The sequence below is a fragment of the Siphateles boraxobius genome, unplaced genomic scaffold (genome assembly GCF_051911475.1).
Source record: "Siphateles boraxobius isolate OS27281-9 unplaced genomic scaffold, OSU_SipBor_1 56, whole genome shotgun sequence".
Taxonomy (NCBI): domain Eukaryota; kingdom Metazoa; phylum Chordata; class Actinopteri; order Cypriniformes; family Leuciscidae; genus Siphateles; species Siphateles boraxobius.
In genome coordinates this window covers 3,148,037-3,162,627 of record NW_027509182.1, presented here as the reverse complement: position 1 = coordinate 3,162,627, position 14,591 = coordinate 3,148,037, and the positions used below count along the sequence as shown (strand labels likewise).

Genomic DNA, 14,591 nt, shown 5'->3' with positions numbered 1-14,591 from the left:
ATTTCTTTCTCCTGTTGAACACAAAAGAAACTATTTTGAAGAATGTCTGTAACCAGACAGATGGGCCATAGTATGGAGAGAGAAAAAAATACTATGAAAGTCAGTCAACTGTTTGGTTACCAAAATTCTTCTAAATATCTTATTTTGTGTTCAAAATTGTTTATCTGATTTGGGGACTGTAATGTTTTTAACATAGCTAAAACAAGCATGTTAAGGCAAACAAACTGAGCTTTTGCTCTATACAAAAAAGTGAGATACATAGGCTATTTTGCATTCTGCACGATAATAAGAGCATTTGACAAATCGAATCAATAGCTGCATGCTAGTATATTCGAAATAAGTAGCCTACATATTAAAAGAAAAGGCATTTTATGTAGACCATTGTCTGTACTCATTTGCAACGCTTATTTCATTTTATTTTACTGCCAAATTGACACGTAGGCTACGTCTAAAACGTCATTTGATTAGATAATTAACGTTAATGCGATTCATGCTCATGAGAAATAGTGCAGCCTATAGACATGACTGTTATTCTTGAATAAGCCACTGTCAGTGAAAGTTCATAAAATCTAAATTTTGCAAGTCATATTTCTGGATGTCATAATATAGAAATATTATGACATGGTAAAACATATATTGAAAACTTAAGATTTTATGAACATGTTCATATGTTTTACATTTATTACATGTAGCAGCAAGGATGACCTCCTATAACACTGACATTATCAAATCCTCAAATAAAATCCATAAAAAACATCCTTTTGCCATTTGTCCCACTATGAATGCCTCTGTGTCCTCCCAGTTTGTTCTCCAGACTTGGTTTTAACAGTTTTAAAATAACAACAGATTATCAAATAAACCTATGCATTAGAGTCGATCTCAGTGCTAGTTTTTTTTTTTAAAGCCCATTTCCATGTATTTGTGCTTCATTTGTCAACATGTATTTATGGTTTTGTTTAGTGTATTCTTTGTGCAAACACAATATCATACAAACTAATACAGTGAATCACAAGTCAGATATAAATTGAATCAATACAAAAGTTTGGTTCCTTGCTTGAAGAAAATGTTCATGTCAGTATCAAGAGGGTTGATATTTAAACCCCTGAAGAAAATATACGTAAACAATTGACTCTGTCCACTGACCATATATGAAATAATTTTTAGAAGGTAGACTTTGTCTTATAATTCAAGTCATATTTCATTTCAAATAAAGGGTTTGTCCCAACAATTTTAAGTTTCCCTTTTAAAGGCAAAACGCTCTGAGACTTGGTGGAACTCATAACTCCACCGCATGAAGAGCCGAGAAAGATTTTGGTGTGAGATGATTTCAAGTGTCATTATGGCAAAGCCTCAAAAGGCAAAGAGGTCTTAGTCGTCGGGTTATGATACACACATGTGAACAGACACACCAGGTGTTGTAAATATAAACATTCTGTTTCAGCTTTTCTTAAACTGTCGTTGTCTATAGCACAGCTATAAGGTCTGCAGACCCATATTTGACATTCCACTTTCAAAATACACAAATGCTGCTTAAATAGATAAATACATCAAATAAATAAGTAAACAAATGAACAAATAAATAATGTCATTAAATAACTAAATATAAATTGTGCTGCTATGAAATCACACATGAACAGACGTTTTCACATGTTAGTGTCCCGAATTAGTCTGTTGTTTGCTACCACACTGTTCCCTCGTTCATCTCTGAGGACAGATTGTTGTATCCATTGGCACTGAGAGAGTTCAGGGATGTGAAGGGTGGAGTGGAGTCACACATGTCAGAGATGCTGTGGATGGATGTGGGTGCGCTGGGCTCTGGGCTGGGGGAGTCCCCTGGGTGATGCGATATCATCTCACTGAAGCATTGTGTCTCATTGGAGGGGTGGTGTGCTCCGTGATGATGCTCCATGCTCCCGAGAGGGGTTCCAGCTGGGCCAGAGGAGGTCATGAATCCTAGATCACCAGGAGTCTGGGCTTGGGAGGACGGTGGACCCTGAGGGAAGTAGTCGTAGTTTGAGCCCGGGCCATAGTACTCGCCTTGATAGTCTGTAAGAAAGAGAAGATCATCACATGATCATTACATGCGATCATTCAAAGCCTTCTCATTTAACATTAACAGCGAAAAGCAGTAACTGCACATTTGTCGACTGAAATCAGGTCAATCAGATGTAATATTGATGCAATTACTGTGTTATGACTTTGTAGGGCAGTATGGGTGAAAACTGAATTCTGTATATCAATACATTATGACTGCTCAGTATTTTAGTTTTAATAAAATAATATGTAATAATATTTTTTGCATGTTTGTTTTTATTTTTGTAAGCATGGAAACATTAATGATTGTGTAATAAGTTGTTTTAAGTTTTAGCTTTGTACAAACATATAATATATATATATATATATATATATATATATATATATATATATATATATATATATATATATATATATATATAAAAAATGATATTTATATTGTTTTAATATTATAACATATAATAATAAAATACCAGGCTTAAAACCTAACATTTTTTAAATGTTATTTGTGCGAAATGTAAGTCTAGGCAATTGTTTTGCATGTTTGTTTTTACCACATGGAAACATTATTGATTGTGTAATTAATTATTTTTAATTAATTTATATATATATATATATATATATATATATATATATATATATATATAGGCCTATAATAACTGTAACTTGCTGCATTCCGAAAAATATCTTAGTAGCCTATATGCAATTTTTTACTTGTTAATATTCATGAATATTAACTAACCGCCATAAAAAGAGAAATGTCCGTTGGCCATGAGCTCTCCTGGTTCCATCCGATCGCCCAGCGCCCTCATTCTCCTCGGACTGCGGAAGAACAAGTGTCTTCTGCCGCCCAGCGCGCTCAGCTGCTTCATGCGCCTCTCTTTAGAGCGCCGATTCTGAAACCACACCTGCGCGACAGAAAACACACACATTAGTTTCCCTTTTAATAAACCCTAGAAACATTATTGAGAGTAACGATGTTGTTTGACAGCACGTGGAAAACCTAACGAATAAGAAAGGGGAAAAAAACATTTAACAGCAATAGATAGCCTACTTAGATGAAGCACGTAAACATCGCTCCATGAAGTCATATATTTAAAAGATTGGGTAAATTTGGAGAGTTTGATTTCATACCAAAATCACTTGTCATTAGCCTATTTCTGCCACAAAACAAAAAGACTGGCAAATATAATGACACGCTCTCCAAGTTTAATATTCCAACCTTATTCGTCACGACGGGTCGTTCCTGCAGAAAAGACAATTCAGCACTATTATATAGCTACTTAATGACAATTGACTTTTTGTCATTTAGACATCACGTCAGACAATTGCAGGGGAAAATTTGCATAGCCTACCATCACGCCTATTACCCAATCTGGAGTATAGGCCAAATTATGTCACTGCAGTTATTTTAACTACACGGAAATATTCTCCCACTTTCAGACATTTAGGCCAACATTAGGCTATTTTTAGAGACCTTTCTAGTTGTTAGGCCTACTTGTTTTTAACCAAGTTGTTCATACGCCACCTTTATAGGCTACTGACATATTAAACGAACAGTTCTCACTATGAGCCACGGTCGTGCGTAAAATAGCCAAGACCTGTGCGCATTCATCAGATAAACTCTCGCTGCAGAGTGATTGTTGTAGGCTATTCGAGTTTTGGGCATACTTGCCTGAATGACTCGCATATTGAGGCCTGTTTCCTGCGCCAGCTGCTCTCTTATGTGTCTGGTCGGTTTGGGGGTTGCGGCGAAGGCAGCTTTCAGTGTCTCCAGCTGCTTGGCTTTGATAGTAGTTCGCGGCCCTCGACGTTTGCCACCCAGATTCTGCTCGTCGTTTTCATTGTTGCAGGTCTCCTTGTCTGACATGTGTCCAGTCTCAGAGTCTTTATCATCCTGTGGGTCTTGAGATTCTGGAGATAAGCTCGGGTCACTGCACGTGGTAACTGTAAAGAGCACAGAAAACATTTAGTCATGTCGCTGTCTAAATAAACATATCATTCTCAATTTATATTTTCTTTCAAAATGTGCCACAAATTCGAAGACAACACAAAATTATATAGCCTATTTTAATCAGCAGAGAGAGAGAGAGAGAGAGAGAGAGAGAGAGAGAGAGAGAGAGCGTAATAGCCTTGAGTTTATTATTACACTGTTCGTGTAGCCTAATTAATCGTGCAGACAAATTTATATTAATCTCCAAAATTACTCACCTGACAGAAGGCTTGCGTCTTTTCCGACGCTGTTATTCACGTAATCCTCCTTGCAGACAAATTTATATTCATCTAGGATGTAAAGTTCTTCGCCAGTGGAAAGCTGTTTATTGCACATGATGCAGGTGAAACAGTTTAGGTGAAAGACTTTGCTTCGCGCTTTCCGAACTAGATCACTGGGCGAGATTCCCTGCGCGCATCCTCCACATTTAGTGCCGTATCGCCTGCGAGAAGAGCACAGGCATTAAAATATAATAAAGTCATGTTTCATGAAAGCAGGTTCACCCATACTGATTTTTTTCTTTAAAAATTCTAATTTAATTCCTGATTTCATAGTAAGTTTATTACATGACATGTCTTCACTTTCATTTACAGTTGTTTGACAGAATCACCATTAAAATGTGTTAGCATTACAGGCATGTTGGTGACTGCGCTTTTGGACGTCATTAGATGATATAATATTAATGTAGGCTACCAACATATTTGAGCTATTACAATCTATTATGTTACAGTAAAATGTAGCCCACTGATAATTAAACAGTAGGTTATTGGCTACAACCAAAATCCTTATGATGGCTATAGCCTACATGTTAAAATTGGCCTTTCCAGCAATTATAGTAAATAATAAAGACAGAGCAAAATAACATTTTGCATAATGTTATAATAACAAGAGAAAAGCGCGCGACACTTAAATATTGCAATAAACAAAAAAATACAACGTAAAATAATCCAATGCATAAAGCTGACAAAAAAATTTATGGTTTGTGCATTGAATTTTGGGAATTACCTTTTAACCAAATTATAAGGCGACACTTTATTTATAAAACATAATTTTAACAATTGTTTATTGTCATGTTAAATGCAACAAATTAATTGTTCCATTTTTTTTACATCTAAAGCATTTTTACAATATTTTATTACACAATGTTCTTTGTAATAATTATTTACACTATATTGGAAGGTAGGTTTACCAATTAACTTGTTTTAACTGTTGTGATTTATATTCTTGTTCTCTTAAATTGCATTTTATAGTGATCAATAGGCTAAATACATTTTCCACCCACAAAGATGCATGAACTATTAGTGTATGCTGAATTACTCAATTTAAATTTTCAGGAAAGAGTTGCTCATATGTTCAGCCTTGATTTGACGGAATGTATTAACAGAATAAACTTCACAAGCCACAATATACATTCCTTTGTCTCTGCGCTTGAATGTAAATGCAGTTCCCTGAAATGGTTATCAAATGCGTTCTGTCTGGATTTCTGTGGCTTTCCTCTCGAGCTCATTCATTATTCAAATCCACTTATCGCATCTTTGCTCGAGCTTTTGCAAACAAACGCGTGCGCTGCGAACGATTGAGGCGAGGCAGGGAACGCATCCGTCAGGTGCTGGTGGAAATCTCATCCCCTTGCCTGACACTCATACCATGTAAACAAAGAGAACTGTTTTAGTCTGTCACGTAACAAGTTGTCTAGTATTCGGGGGGTTAAAATGTGATTCGATACCAGTCGTATCGAAATTTCTCTTTATAATTTCATTGTGAATTTATTATTTAGCCATGCTGAATTGTATAGGCTATATGGTGGGAATGGATTATATATATATATATATATATATATATATATATATATATATATATATATATATATATATATATATATATATATATATATATATATATATAGGCCTATATAAATCTAGTTTAAGACTGTTTTAATAAGAAAGGTCATGAAGGAGCTTAAATGTCCACTGATGCTTCGTACGATTCAAATGCTCACCTGAAAAAGTCGTTTTTGCAGTAGAGTCGTCCTTCTCTTGAAAAGCATCTATCAGTTAAATTGCATTTACAGTCACAACATTGCACGCATTTTGCATGCCAGGCTCTATCCAAGACGTTGAGAAGAAACCTGTCCAGAATAGGCCTCTCGCATCCAGCACAGTGGACCATATTTTGTGACTCCAGTCACTACGTTGCTATCCTTGGTGAGAGGGTTAAAATCTGTTGCCAAAAGTTAGAGAACACTACGTGGTCCTTGATCCAAGTAAACAAAAAGTCACCAAAAAGACAGGCATTGAATGTATAGCATCCCAAAATTTTGCCTGACGATCACAGCACAGAAACGGACAAGTGTCAGATCCTCTTTAGACGATTAAACATACGATGATGGTTTAGCATTAAGATGAATAAAAACAAACTTTAGTTGAAGTGTTAGTTCAATCTAACGTGGAATGGATACTTATTCTACATTTAAATCAATAGAGCGCGCGGAATCTCCAATGTCCCAGTGCCTGAACAGGAACAATAAACGCATAAAGGTATTTAATTCGTTTTTTAAAAGATAAAATCAATTATTTCAAAGTATATCACATATATTCCTGGTCGTTTTGTTTGATTTCCACTTGCATCTCGCTCTGCTTCAGTCGCTGGCATGCGTTTGGATGCTGCCGAGAGACCTTATTCACTGCGATGTGACGTCACGCTGGAACAGAACCAATCAGATTAGAGTAATTTAGGTGGAAAACACTTTCCCCTGCAATTTCTGCTGCCTATACAGTCCATCTGGAAACAACACAGTGAGTAGCATATTAGCAAACAAACTTGCATGTCGACTAATTACATTTTTAAAAAATATAGTGGAAGTATTGTGTATTTTTTTAATGCAATGATAATTGTCTATTTTTCTTAATTGATAATAAATTAATTTATTGTTGTTAGAAATGAATAACTCCCGACATGCAAGACATGGAAGTCAATCACCTTCACTTTAATTCTGAAGGCTACTGACGTTTTTTTTTTTTTTGTAAATAACGACAGATTGGATTTATGGCATTTCATGACCCTCTAAATCTCAGCATAGAAGGATCTGCAGAATATGGAAGCTTGTTATCAACTAAGCAATCCTTACCTGGAGCAATATGAAGCAAGATGATTTGATATTTAATGCAACATGAAAAAAAGATTTTTTTAAAACTATAGATCACTTATTGCTTAATAAACAGACTGCATGCGAGATTGTTAGGCCAAATTATTATATTAATAAAATATTATTTATATAGGCTATTAGGCCTATTATATTAAACATTTTTATATAGCCTACTACTCAAAAATTTCGTTTTGTCAGCCAACGTTTGTCAGTAACGAAATGTAGGCCTATATTGAAATATTTTAGGCTATGTGAATTCATAGTGATTAAAAAATTATGCACAATTAGAAAAAACACGACCTCGACAGCCATGTGGGAAAAGAAGGACACGGCAGTTTCCAGCTCAGATTAATGTTCCTCTGCGCTTGTTCTTCAGTACGGGTGAGAGGGCAAGGATCACTAATGATTATAATATAAAGTCTCTGGCTGCTGGAGATATTATCAGAGCGCTGGGAACCACTGGAGGAGCTGCAGAGAGAGATATGGCCACAACAGACAGCGAACAAGCCTCATGCCTGGATGTTATAGATATCATTAGCCGTGGGATTTGATCATCAATGCAATGAGGGAACGAGTTCCTACGACTTTATTGTTTTATCAAGACAAGTCATTCGTGCGTGCTTTACGCGATATCTAATCGTACAGCAAAACTCAGAAAATTAATCATGCAATAGGTCTATGTGAAATAAATAACCTTGGGAACTGTCAAAACACTATGCCATTCATAAAAAAGGTTCCAATTGTTTTGTTTTTTTGCCTTTCTATTGTTCTTAAAAAACCAGCAATGTCCTGGTGATGTAAAGAACTCATCTTAACTTATCCTTTGTTAATGGATGATATGCTATTTAGAAAAGGCTATAACTTAATAAATGTAAATAGATGGTGCTAAAAAGTCTATTTTTTACATGTTCCATAAAGAGCAGTGCTTATAGTGCAATACAATAATTATATTTTTAAAAAGAAGATTTATAGGGTTAAATATTGTTGTAAATTTAATTATTAATATCATTGAAGCTCCTGGATCCCTCATTTTTTTTGACCAATAATAGGCTATAACATCAAGAACTCTTTAGAAAAATTGTTCTTGAAAATAAATGCATTCTTTGATGAACCAGTACACAGGTTTATTTGAATGAGTGTTATTCATTGAAATGTTTTAGGAGTTCTGCAGAAGATCAATGTGCTGTTACAATGCATCTTTGAGAAGAAAGATGCATTAGCCTTTAAATGTGAAAGAGGACACAGCTTTATTCTCGCAGGGAAAGTGATATCTCACCGGTGTCCTACTTGCACTTTTATGCCTGGAATATTTGTCAAGCCGATGAAAAATATAGCCAATAAAAAAAAGAAAGGGTTGTGGTCAGCTTGTGCAGTCAACTATAGAGAGAGAGAGAGAGAGAGAGAGAGAGAGAGAGAGAGAGAGAGAGAGAGAGAGAGAGAGAGAGAGAGAGAGAGAGAGAGAATACAACTGATTGTAAAACTTAATGTCTTTTGTGCTTGAATGGGTGTAAAGACATGGTGAACTACAAAGCCACCCTCAAAACCTCCAAATAAATCAAAAACCACAAGTGCTTAAACATCATGCACCATCATGTTTTTTATTTGCCATGACTTCAGCTTGGTTTGAAGGATTTGCACGAGTAAGATTGCGTAAACTATTTGAATCCTCCAGCAAAGACTGTTGCGGTGAACCTGGCCTTCTGCGTTCAGCCTCTGTTGCTGTTAGATATGAGGCTGAGCTCCCACTGTTTGTTTTGGATTCCACTTCATCTCATTAGCACGTGTTAATTACTGCTAATTGAGTTCAACAAGATGAGATGGCAACCCAGAGGGACCACTCATTCACGTAATTTGCCGAAAAACATAATTAATTATGATTTGCCAAATGAAACCACTTAGCACAGTTGTAGCCACACACAGGTGGTTGAGTGAATGTGTTTTGAGTGAATTGCTCATTTCACAACCAAGAACAGTATGTGTTTATGTTAAAAGTTATGGGCTCTTTGTTGCCTACATAGGCTATTTGTCTAAGACTTCGGCAAAGATCATTACAAATCATACTGTACGACATGGTTCTAACAAACTTGGGTAGCTACATGCAGGCTATACGACAAGTTATTATAGAAGAATAAAACGTTATCAGCATGTGCTAGTGATAAACAACTGAAAAAATAAGGAGAAGAGGTGCAAAAGAGGAGAATATGGATGCAAACATCGCTAGGGAAAAGAGGCCAAATAGAGGCAAGTAGTTTTAAGTTTTAGCATGGTCACGTTGATCAATACACCTGTCACAAGGATGAAGACGAAGGAGAGTTAAAAAGGTTTCTATAAACAAAATGGTTCTTTAATGAAAACAAACTCAGGTAATCCACAACGACAAAGCGAAAGTAACAGCGTGTGTAACGTGCGCACACAAACAACAACCGACACACACAGAGTGAAGGTGAGGAACTTAAATACACAGGAATAATGAGGAGATGAAGAACAGGTGTGATGATCTGATGAGTGTCCATGACAACTGATGAGGGGCGGGAAAATCAAACAAAGGAACACATGTGATGAATGAAAATAAACTGAAAGTCTATGAAAGTGAAACTAAAGATGAATATGTCCAGATAACTGTGAAAACGCCATTTCATGTTGCACTTTTATTGGCTAGTCATAGACGTAGGTCGTAGCAGCAAACAACGTGTACCTGGCATTAGAAAGGAATGTCCGCTTACTTGGTCATGTAGTGAAGCAAAGTTATATCAGTGAGACTGTAGTTCTTAATGTAGGGTAAAGGGCTTTGCTCAGTGAATGGAGAGAGATCGCCATGACAATCATTTTTCATAAGGGAGATTGAGGTCAGGCCAGTTTAGGTGTAGTGGAGAGCAGGTTTACATGTGGTTTTTATGCCATAGAACTGAGGCTGAATTGGAGCTTGGTGATCTTAATATAAGGCCTTTCATAAATACTGTATCTCCTTATGTATGAAGTGTTTTAATTATAAATTAGACCGTTTCATGCTTGTTGGTCAGTGTACTAAAATATAGAAACAGTTATGATGCAAACTGTTTGTTCACCAGTTACTGTATCACTGTAGAGAACCCACTAAGGCAACTGTTAACCCAGCACACTCTCATGGAAATTGGTTACTTTTTACGTTTTGCCGAATTGAATGTCATACGTTTTCATACAGTCTGCTCTCGCCCCACTGAGGGTCAGCTTTAGAAGTGGAGTTTGGGGGGACATTCATGCTTACTTACTACTTACTAAATGTCACTAGTTTTCACAAATCAAATTAAACAAATGTATAGAAATTTGTTACGATTTAAGTAAAATTAAAATGTGGCGAATCAGATATTATATATTCTTACTTAATTTGCTTTCTAAAAGTGTATTTTTCAAAAAACATTCACAACTTGCCTAACAATGCCCTAGACTATAAAATAGTCTTTTGCAATTTATTGCAAACAAACAAGAATTCTAAAGAATTTCCAGATACTGTAAACGAATGATTTTTGCAGATTTATTAGCAATAACCACAAACCAGTTATTTTTGTATCTTTTGATATTATAGTTTCTGTCAATGTTTTGAATTTTTTGTATTTTTGTCTTTTCACTTTAATTTTAGTTTTAGTATCTTTGTTGTGAGTTTTTGTCACTTTTATTAGTTTATCAGTTTGTTTATTTAGTTATTTTAGTACTTTAAATTAAACCAAATGAAAGTGCAAAATGTTGCTTTGTCAAACTAGCTGAATATCTCTTTATTTTTATTTTTATTTAGTTTCAAGTAAGAAATGTTTTTATGGTTTCAATTTTAGTTCTAATTAACAATAACATTCCTGTTTAAAACAATAAAACACAGTTTATTATGCTGAGAAACCATACATTTAGATTAAGACTGCTCAACCTAAACCTTAATTCTACAAGATTTCTTTAAGCATATATTTCAAATAGATGATGAAGCTACAGACAGCCACTCCTGACAGATGGCTGGTTGAAGAGTTTATGAAGCCTCTTTTTCTGTGTGAATGAGGCTGATAGACTGTGTTCTCTGTCCACAGACTCTTCACACCTTCGCTTACCTTGGTCGACATGCTAGATGCAGAGTTATGAACGCTACAAAATAGGGAGAGACTTCCCTCTAATCCCTATTGAGTGTCTCTCATTCAGCCTGCCAATTGATGTCATGGATTTGTTCTCAATGATGTCCCTGCATCAGGCTAGCCCATACCAGTGACATTTCCTGTGAGTTAAAAGATATTCAATCATGCCAGAAACGCTAGAACTCGAAAGCGAAAAAAGTGAAATTTTAACTGAAACATTCTGAAGAACATGGGGGCACCTGCTTAACTTGAAAGGCATGAAAACACTGAACTTTAAGAACTGTGAATTCAGGGGCCGTTTACACTACGCCGTTTTCAACTAAAAATTGAACACTTTTATGCGTTTTGGCCGTTCATTGACACCATGACTGCATTTTGGTGGCTTGAAAACGCAAACTTTTGAAAACGGGTTTTGAAGTGAACGTTTTTGAAAACTATTCTGTTATTGTCTCCAAGTAAACTACAAAAATGTGAATTTGTCAAAAAGGTGTCGTCATGCGCATGCGTATTACGTATTCAGTCTAAAGGCGCGTAGTTTTTCTTTAAAAAGTGGTGTCACCGCTGACTACTGGCCTGGCAGCATAATACAGCGTTTTTAATTGTTTTTGTGGATTCGTGTGAACAGGGATCATTTTGACAATATTGTCATCTGTTCCAAAAAACCTTTTTTTGGTACATTGTTGTGGCGTATGGGGCCGCTTACACGTCCCCGTTTTCAACAAAAAAAAAATCATCTTTTTATGCGTTCACAGCGTTTTGATTGTTCATTTATACGACAACGACGCTTTGGGGACCTGAAAAAGTTTTTTTGAAAATGATAGCGTTATCGTCTCCGTGTAAACTACAAAAACGTGAATTTGTGAAAACGTTGTTGTCATGCGCATGATTATTCAGTCCATCGGCGCGTAGTTTTTCTTTACAGCGTGACATCGACTTGCCTGGCAGCATAGAACAGCGTTTTTTTTATCCTTTTCGTAAACTACAAAAACCCAAATTTGTGAAAATTGTGACATCATGCGCATACATATTACATCTTCAGTCTATAGGTGTGTATTCTTTATATTACAAAGTGACATTGACATCATTTTGACAATGTTGACCTCTGTACGTGAAAAACACAAAGGAAAAACTTCCATTTTTAGTACATCGTTGTCATGTAAACATACCCTAAGTCTCTAGAAAGTGAGGGAGATTTTGAGCATAGAAAGATGGGGAACTCTATTCCTGGCTGTAAAGAGGAAGAGAGACTTGGCGGCTCTTATTTGCCGTGTACCCAGAGGGGGTGAGACAGTGGTCCTCTGGCAGTGAGAGGACCCTGGGGACTCAGTGCCTGGAGCCTGCTGATGATGGAGATTGATGCAGGCAGAGCTGCAGACGCCCCAGACGTTCAGCAAAATTAAAAGGCTATTTTGTCAAGTTGTAAAAGAACAGAATGGAGCAGAGGGTGTTGGGCTTCCCCTCCTCCTTTCTTCTGTGTGTCTCTTTAGTGTCATCAGGCCCTCAGGGACAAAAACCGTTACATGCCTTTTACTCTCTCCTTTCTCTCTCTCTCTCTCACTCTCTCTCTCTCTCTCTCTCTCTCTCTCTCTCTCTCTCTCTCTCTCTCTCTCTCTCTCTCTCTCTCTCTCTCTCTCATAAACACACACACACACAGACAAGAACACATACTTAAAGATACACACAAAATAATTAACAGAAATTTTATAAAAAGTATTAGGTTACATTTTTTTTTTCTAAAGAAAATATGACCATGCAAAACGCACACAATTCTAGGGTATTGTTAATTGCCAGGATGTTACTATGTAGTTGCTTATTTGTCCAGGGTGGTTACTATGTGGTTACATCCTGGCCCAAATATGGTCCAAATATAGCTTTTGTTCCTCATTAGGAAAAGTTTTGCCTGTTTAATTTTTTTGTTTAATTGTTTAGTAGTGTTTAGTTGTATGAGTCTGATGCTGTAGAAAAATAATAGCAAAACTATACGGTCACATGACTTAAGCCTAGTTCACACTACATGATTTTAAAACGTCGGGCTGAACTGTGCGGTTCACACTACATGACTTGCTCTCTGAGAAATCAGGAGTGTTCAAGTTGTTGAGCTGTTCACACCACACGACACAGCGTGATTGATCCGCAACAGGAGGTAACGCACTACACGAGTTGACAACAACTCTGTCACCCAACGATTCTATCTTGTCTACAAATCTATCTGTCTAATGTCTATCTTGACGCGAAACAGCACGCGCCAATACACAGCAAAGAACAACACAACACGTGAATATGGACGTCAGACAGAAACTAGTGCTGCAAACTGTTTGCGCGATGATTTGCTCTGAGAAAAAACGCAAAAAAAAGAAAAAATAAGAGAGTATGGGGGAAAGAGTGGATCTGCATACGCGAAGAGCAGGTCTGTGCTACAGCGAGAGTTGGAGATGAGTACAGCATGTTTATAGCCTATCGGAGATGTAGCTGCATGTTTATGTTTAGCTGATGGCAAAAATCACGTATTTACCCGGTGACCTCAACTCATGCGTTGCTGTGATTGGCTGTTGCTCATGACATCAGTGAGATTGAGTTGTGCGACAGCTCTGGATATCTAGCATGCTAGATATTTTTCTAGGCTCGGCGACGCGTCTGCGAGGCGTCTGCGAGGGTCTTTGATGCGTTGTTGGCTCTTTCATACTAACAGATTGGCAAGCGTTCATCGCTCGCTAATCCCCCGCGATTTGCACGCGATAACACCCTGACCTGTCGGCGAGCTCAACGATTTGCAAATCGGGCTTAAATCGGGCTTAAAATCATGTAGTGTGAACTAGGCTTTAGGGAAAAAAAAATAAGAGGGTGACCAAAAAATTAGAGAGAAAAATAAATACACTTTATATATATATATATATATATATATATATATATATATATACATACATACATACATATATATCTTAGAGCTGTTAACGTACACATTATATGCTTAAGGTGATATTTCGTTGCTGTAGTTGTTGTTTTTTACTTTTACCAAATTTACATGGTCTCTAAAAACTGTTTATTGACAGAACTTGCTTTAAAAGGGAAATAAATAAAAAGAAAATATGCATTCAGTTTTGTGAAAACAGCTTATTTCTAAGTGTTAAACGTAGAAACGTAAATATTTTTCAGATAATATTTTAACAATTTGCTTTAGTACAATGCTGGTATAAAAGCCAGTTATTTCATTTTGAAAATAATTACATAATTTGTTTTGTTTTTGTCTTGTACTGTATATTTATGCTTTTTTATGCATAAAATATGTAGCTGCCTTCATAAGCGGGTGACAAAATTCCTGATTTGAGGT

At 36.3% G+C, this 14,591-nt stretch overlaps 1 protein-coding gene across 1 annotated transcript; it reads right to left on the bottom strand.

Annotated features, from left to right (window-relative positions):
* Window positions 1–394: 394 nt before the first annotated feature.
* Window positions 395–6,679, bottom strand: lhx1b (LIM homeobox 1b). Its single transcript, XM_077206258.1, has 5 exons — window positions 6,027–6,679; window positions 4,246–4,469; window positions 3,710–3,981; window positions 2,777–2,942; window positions 395–2,046 (listed from the first exon to the last, which is right to left on the bottom strand). Exons 1-5 carry the CDS (start codon window positions 6,194–6,196, stop codon window positions 1,679–1,681), a joined length of 1,200 nt encoding a protein of 399 aa, XP_077062373.1. The 5' UTR covers window positions 6,197–6,679; the 3' UTR covers window positions 395–1,678.
* Between the last annotated feature and the right edge of the window lie 7,912 nt (window positions 6,680–14,591).

What these genes read in the sequence shown, in the direction of transcription:
- lhx1b (XM_077206258.1), bottom strand. Translation starts at nt 6,196, where the DNA reads ATGGTCCACTGTGCTGGATGCGAGAGGCCTATTCTGGACAGGTTTCTT. An exon ending in TCAATATGCGAGTCATTCAG is followed by an intron (nt 2,943 to 3,709) that starts GCAAGTATGCCC and finishes TCTGTCGCGCAG; the next exon opens with GTGTGGTTTCAGAATCGGCG. An exon ending in ACATTTCTCTTTTTATGGCG is followed by an intron (nt 2,047 to 2,776) that starts GTTAGTTAATAT and finishes TCTTTCTTACAG; the next exon opens with ACTATCAAGGCGAGTACTAT.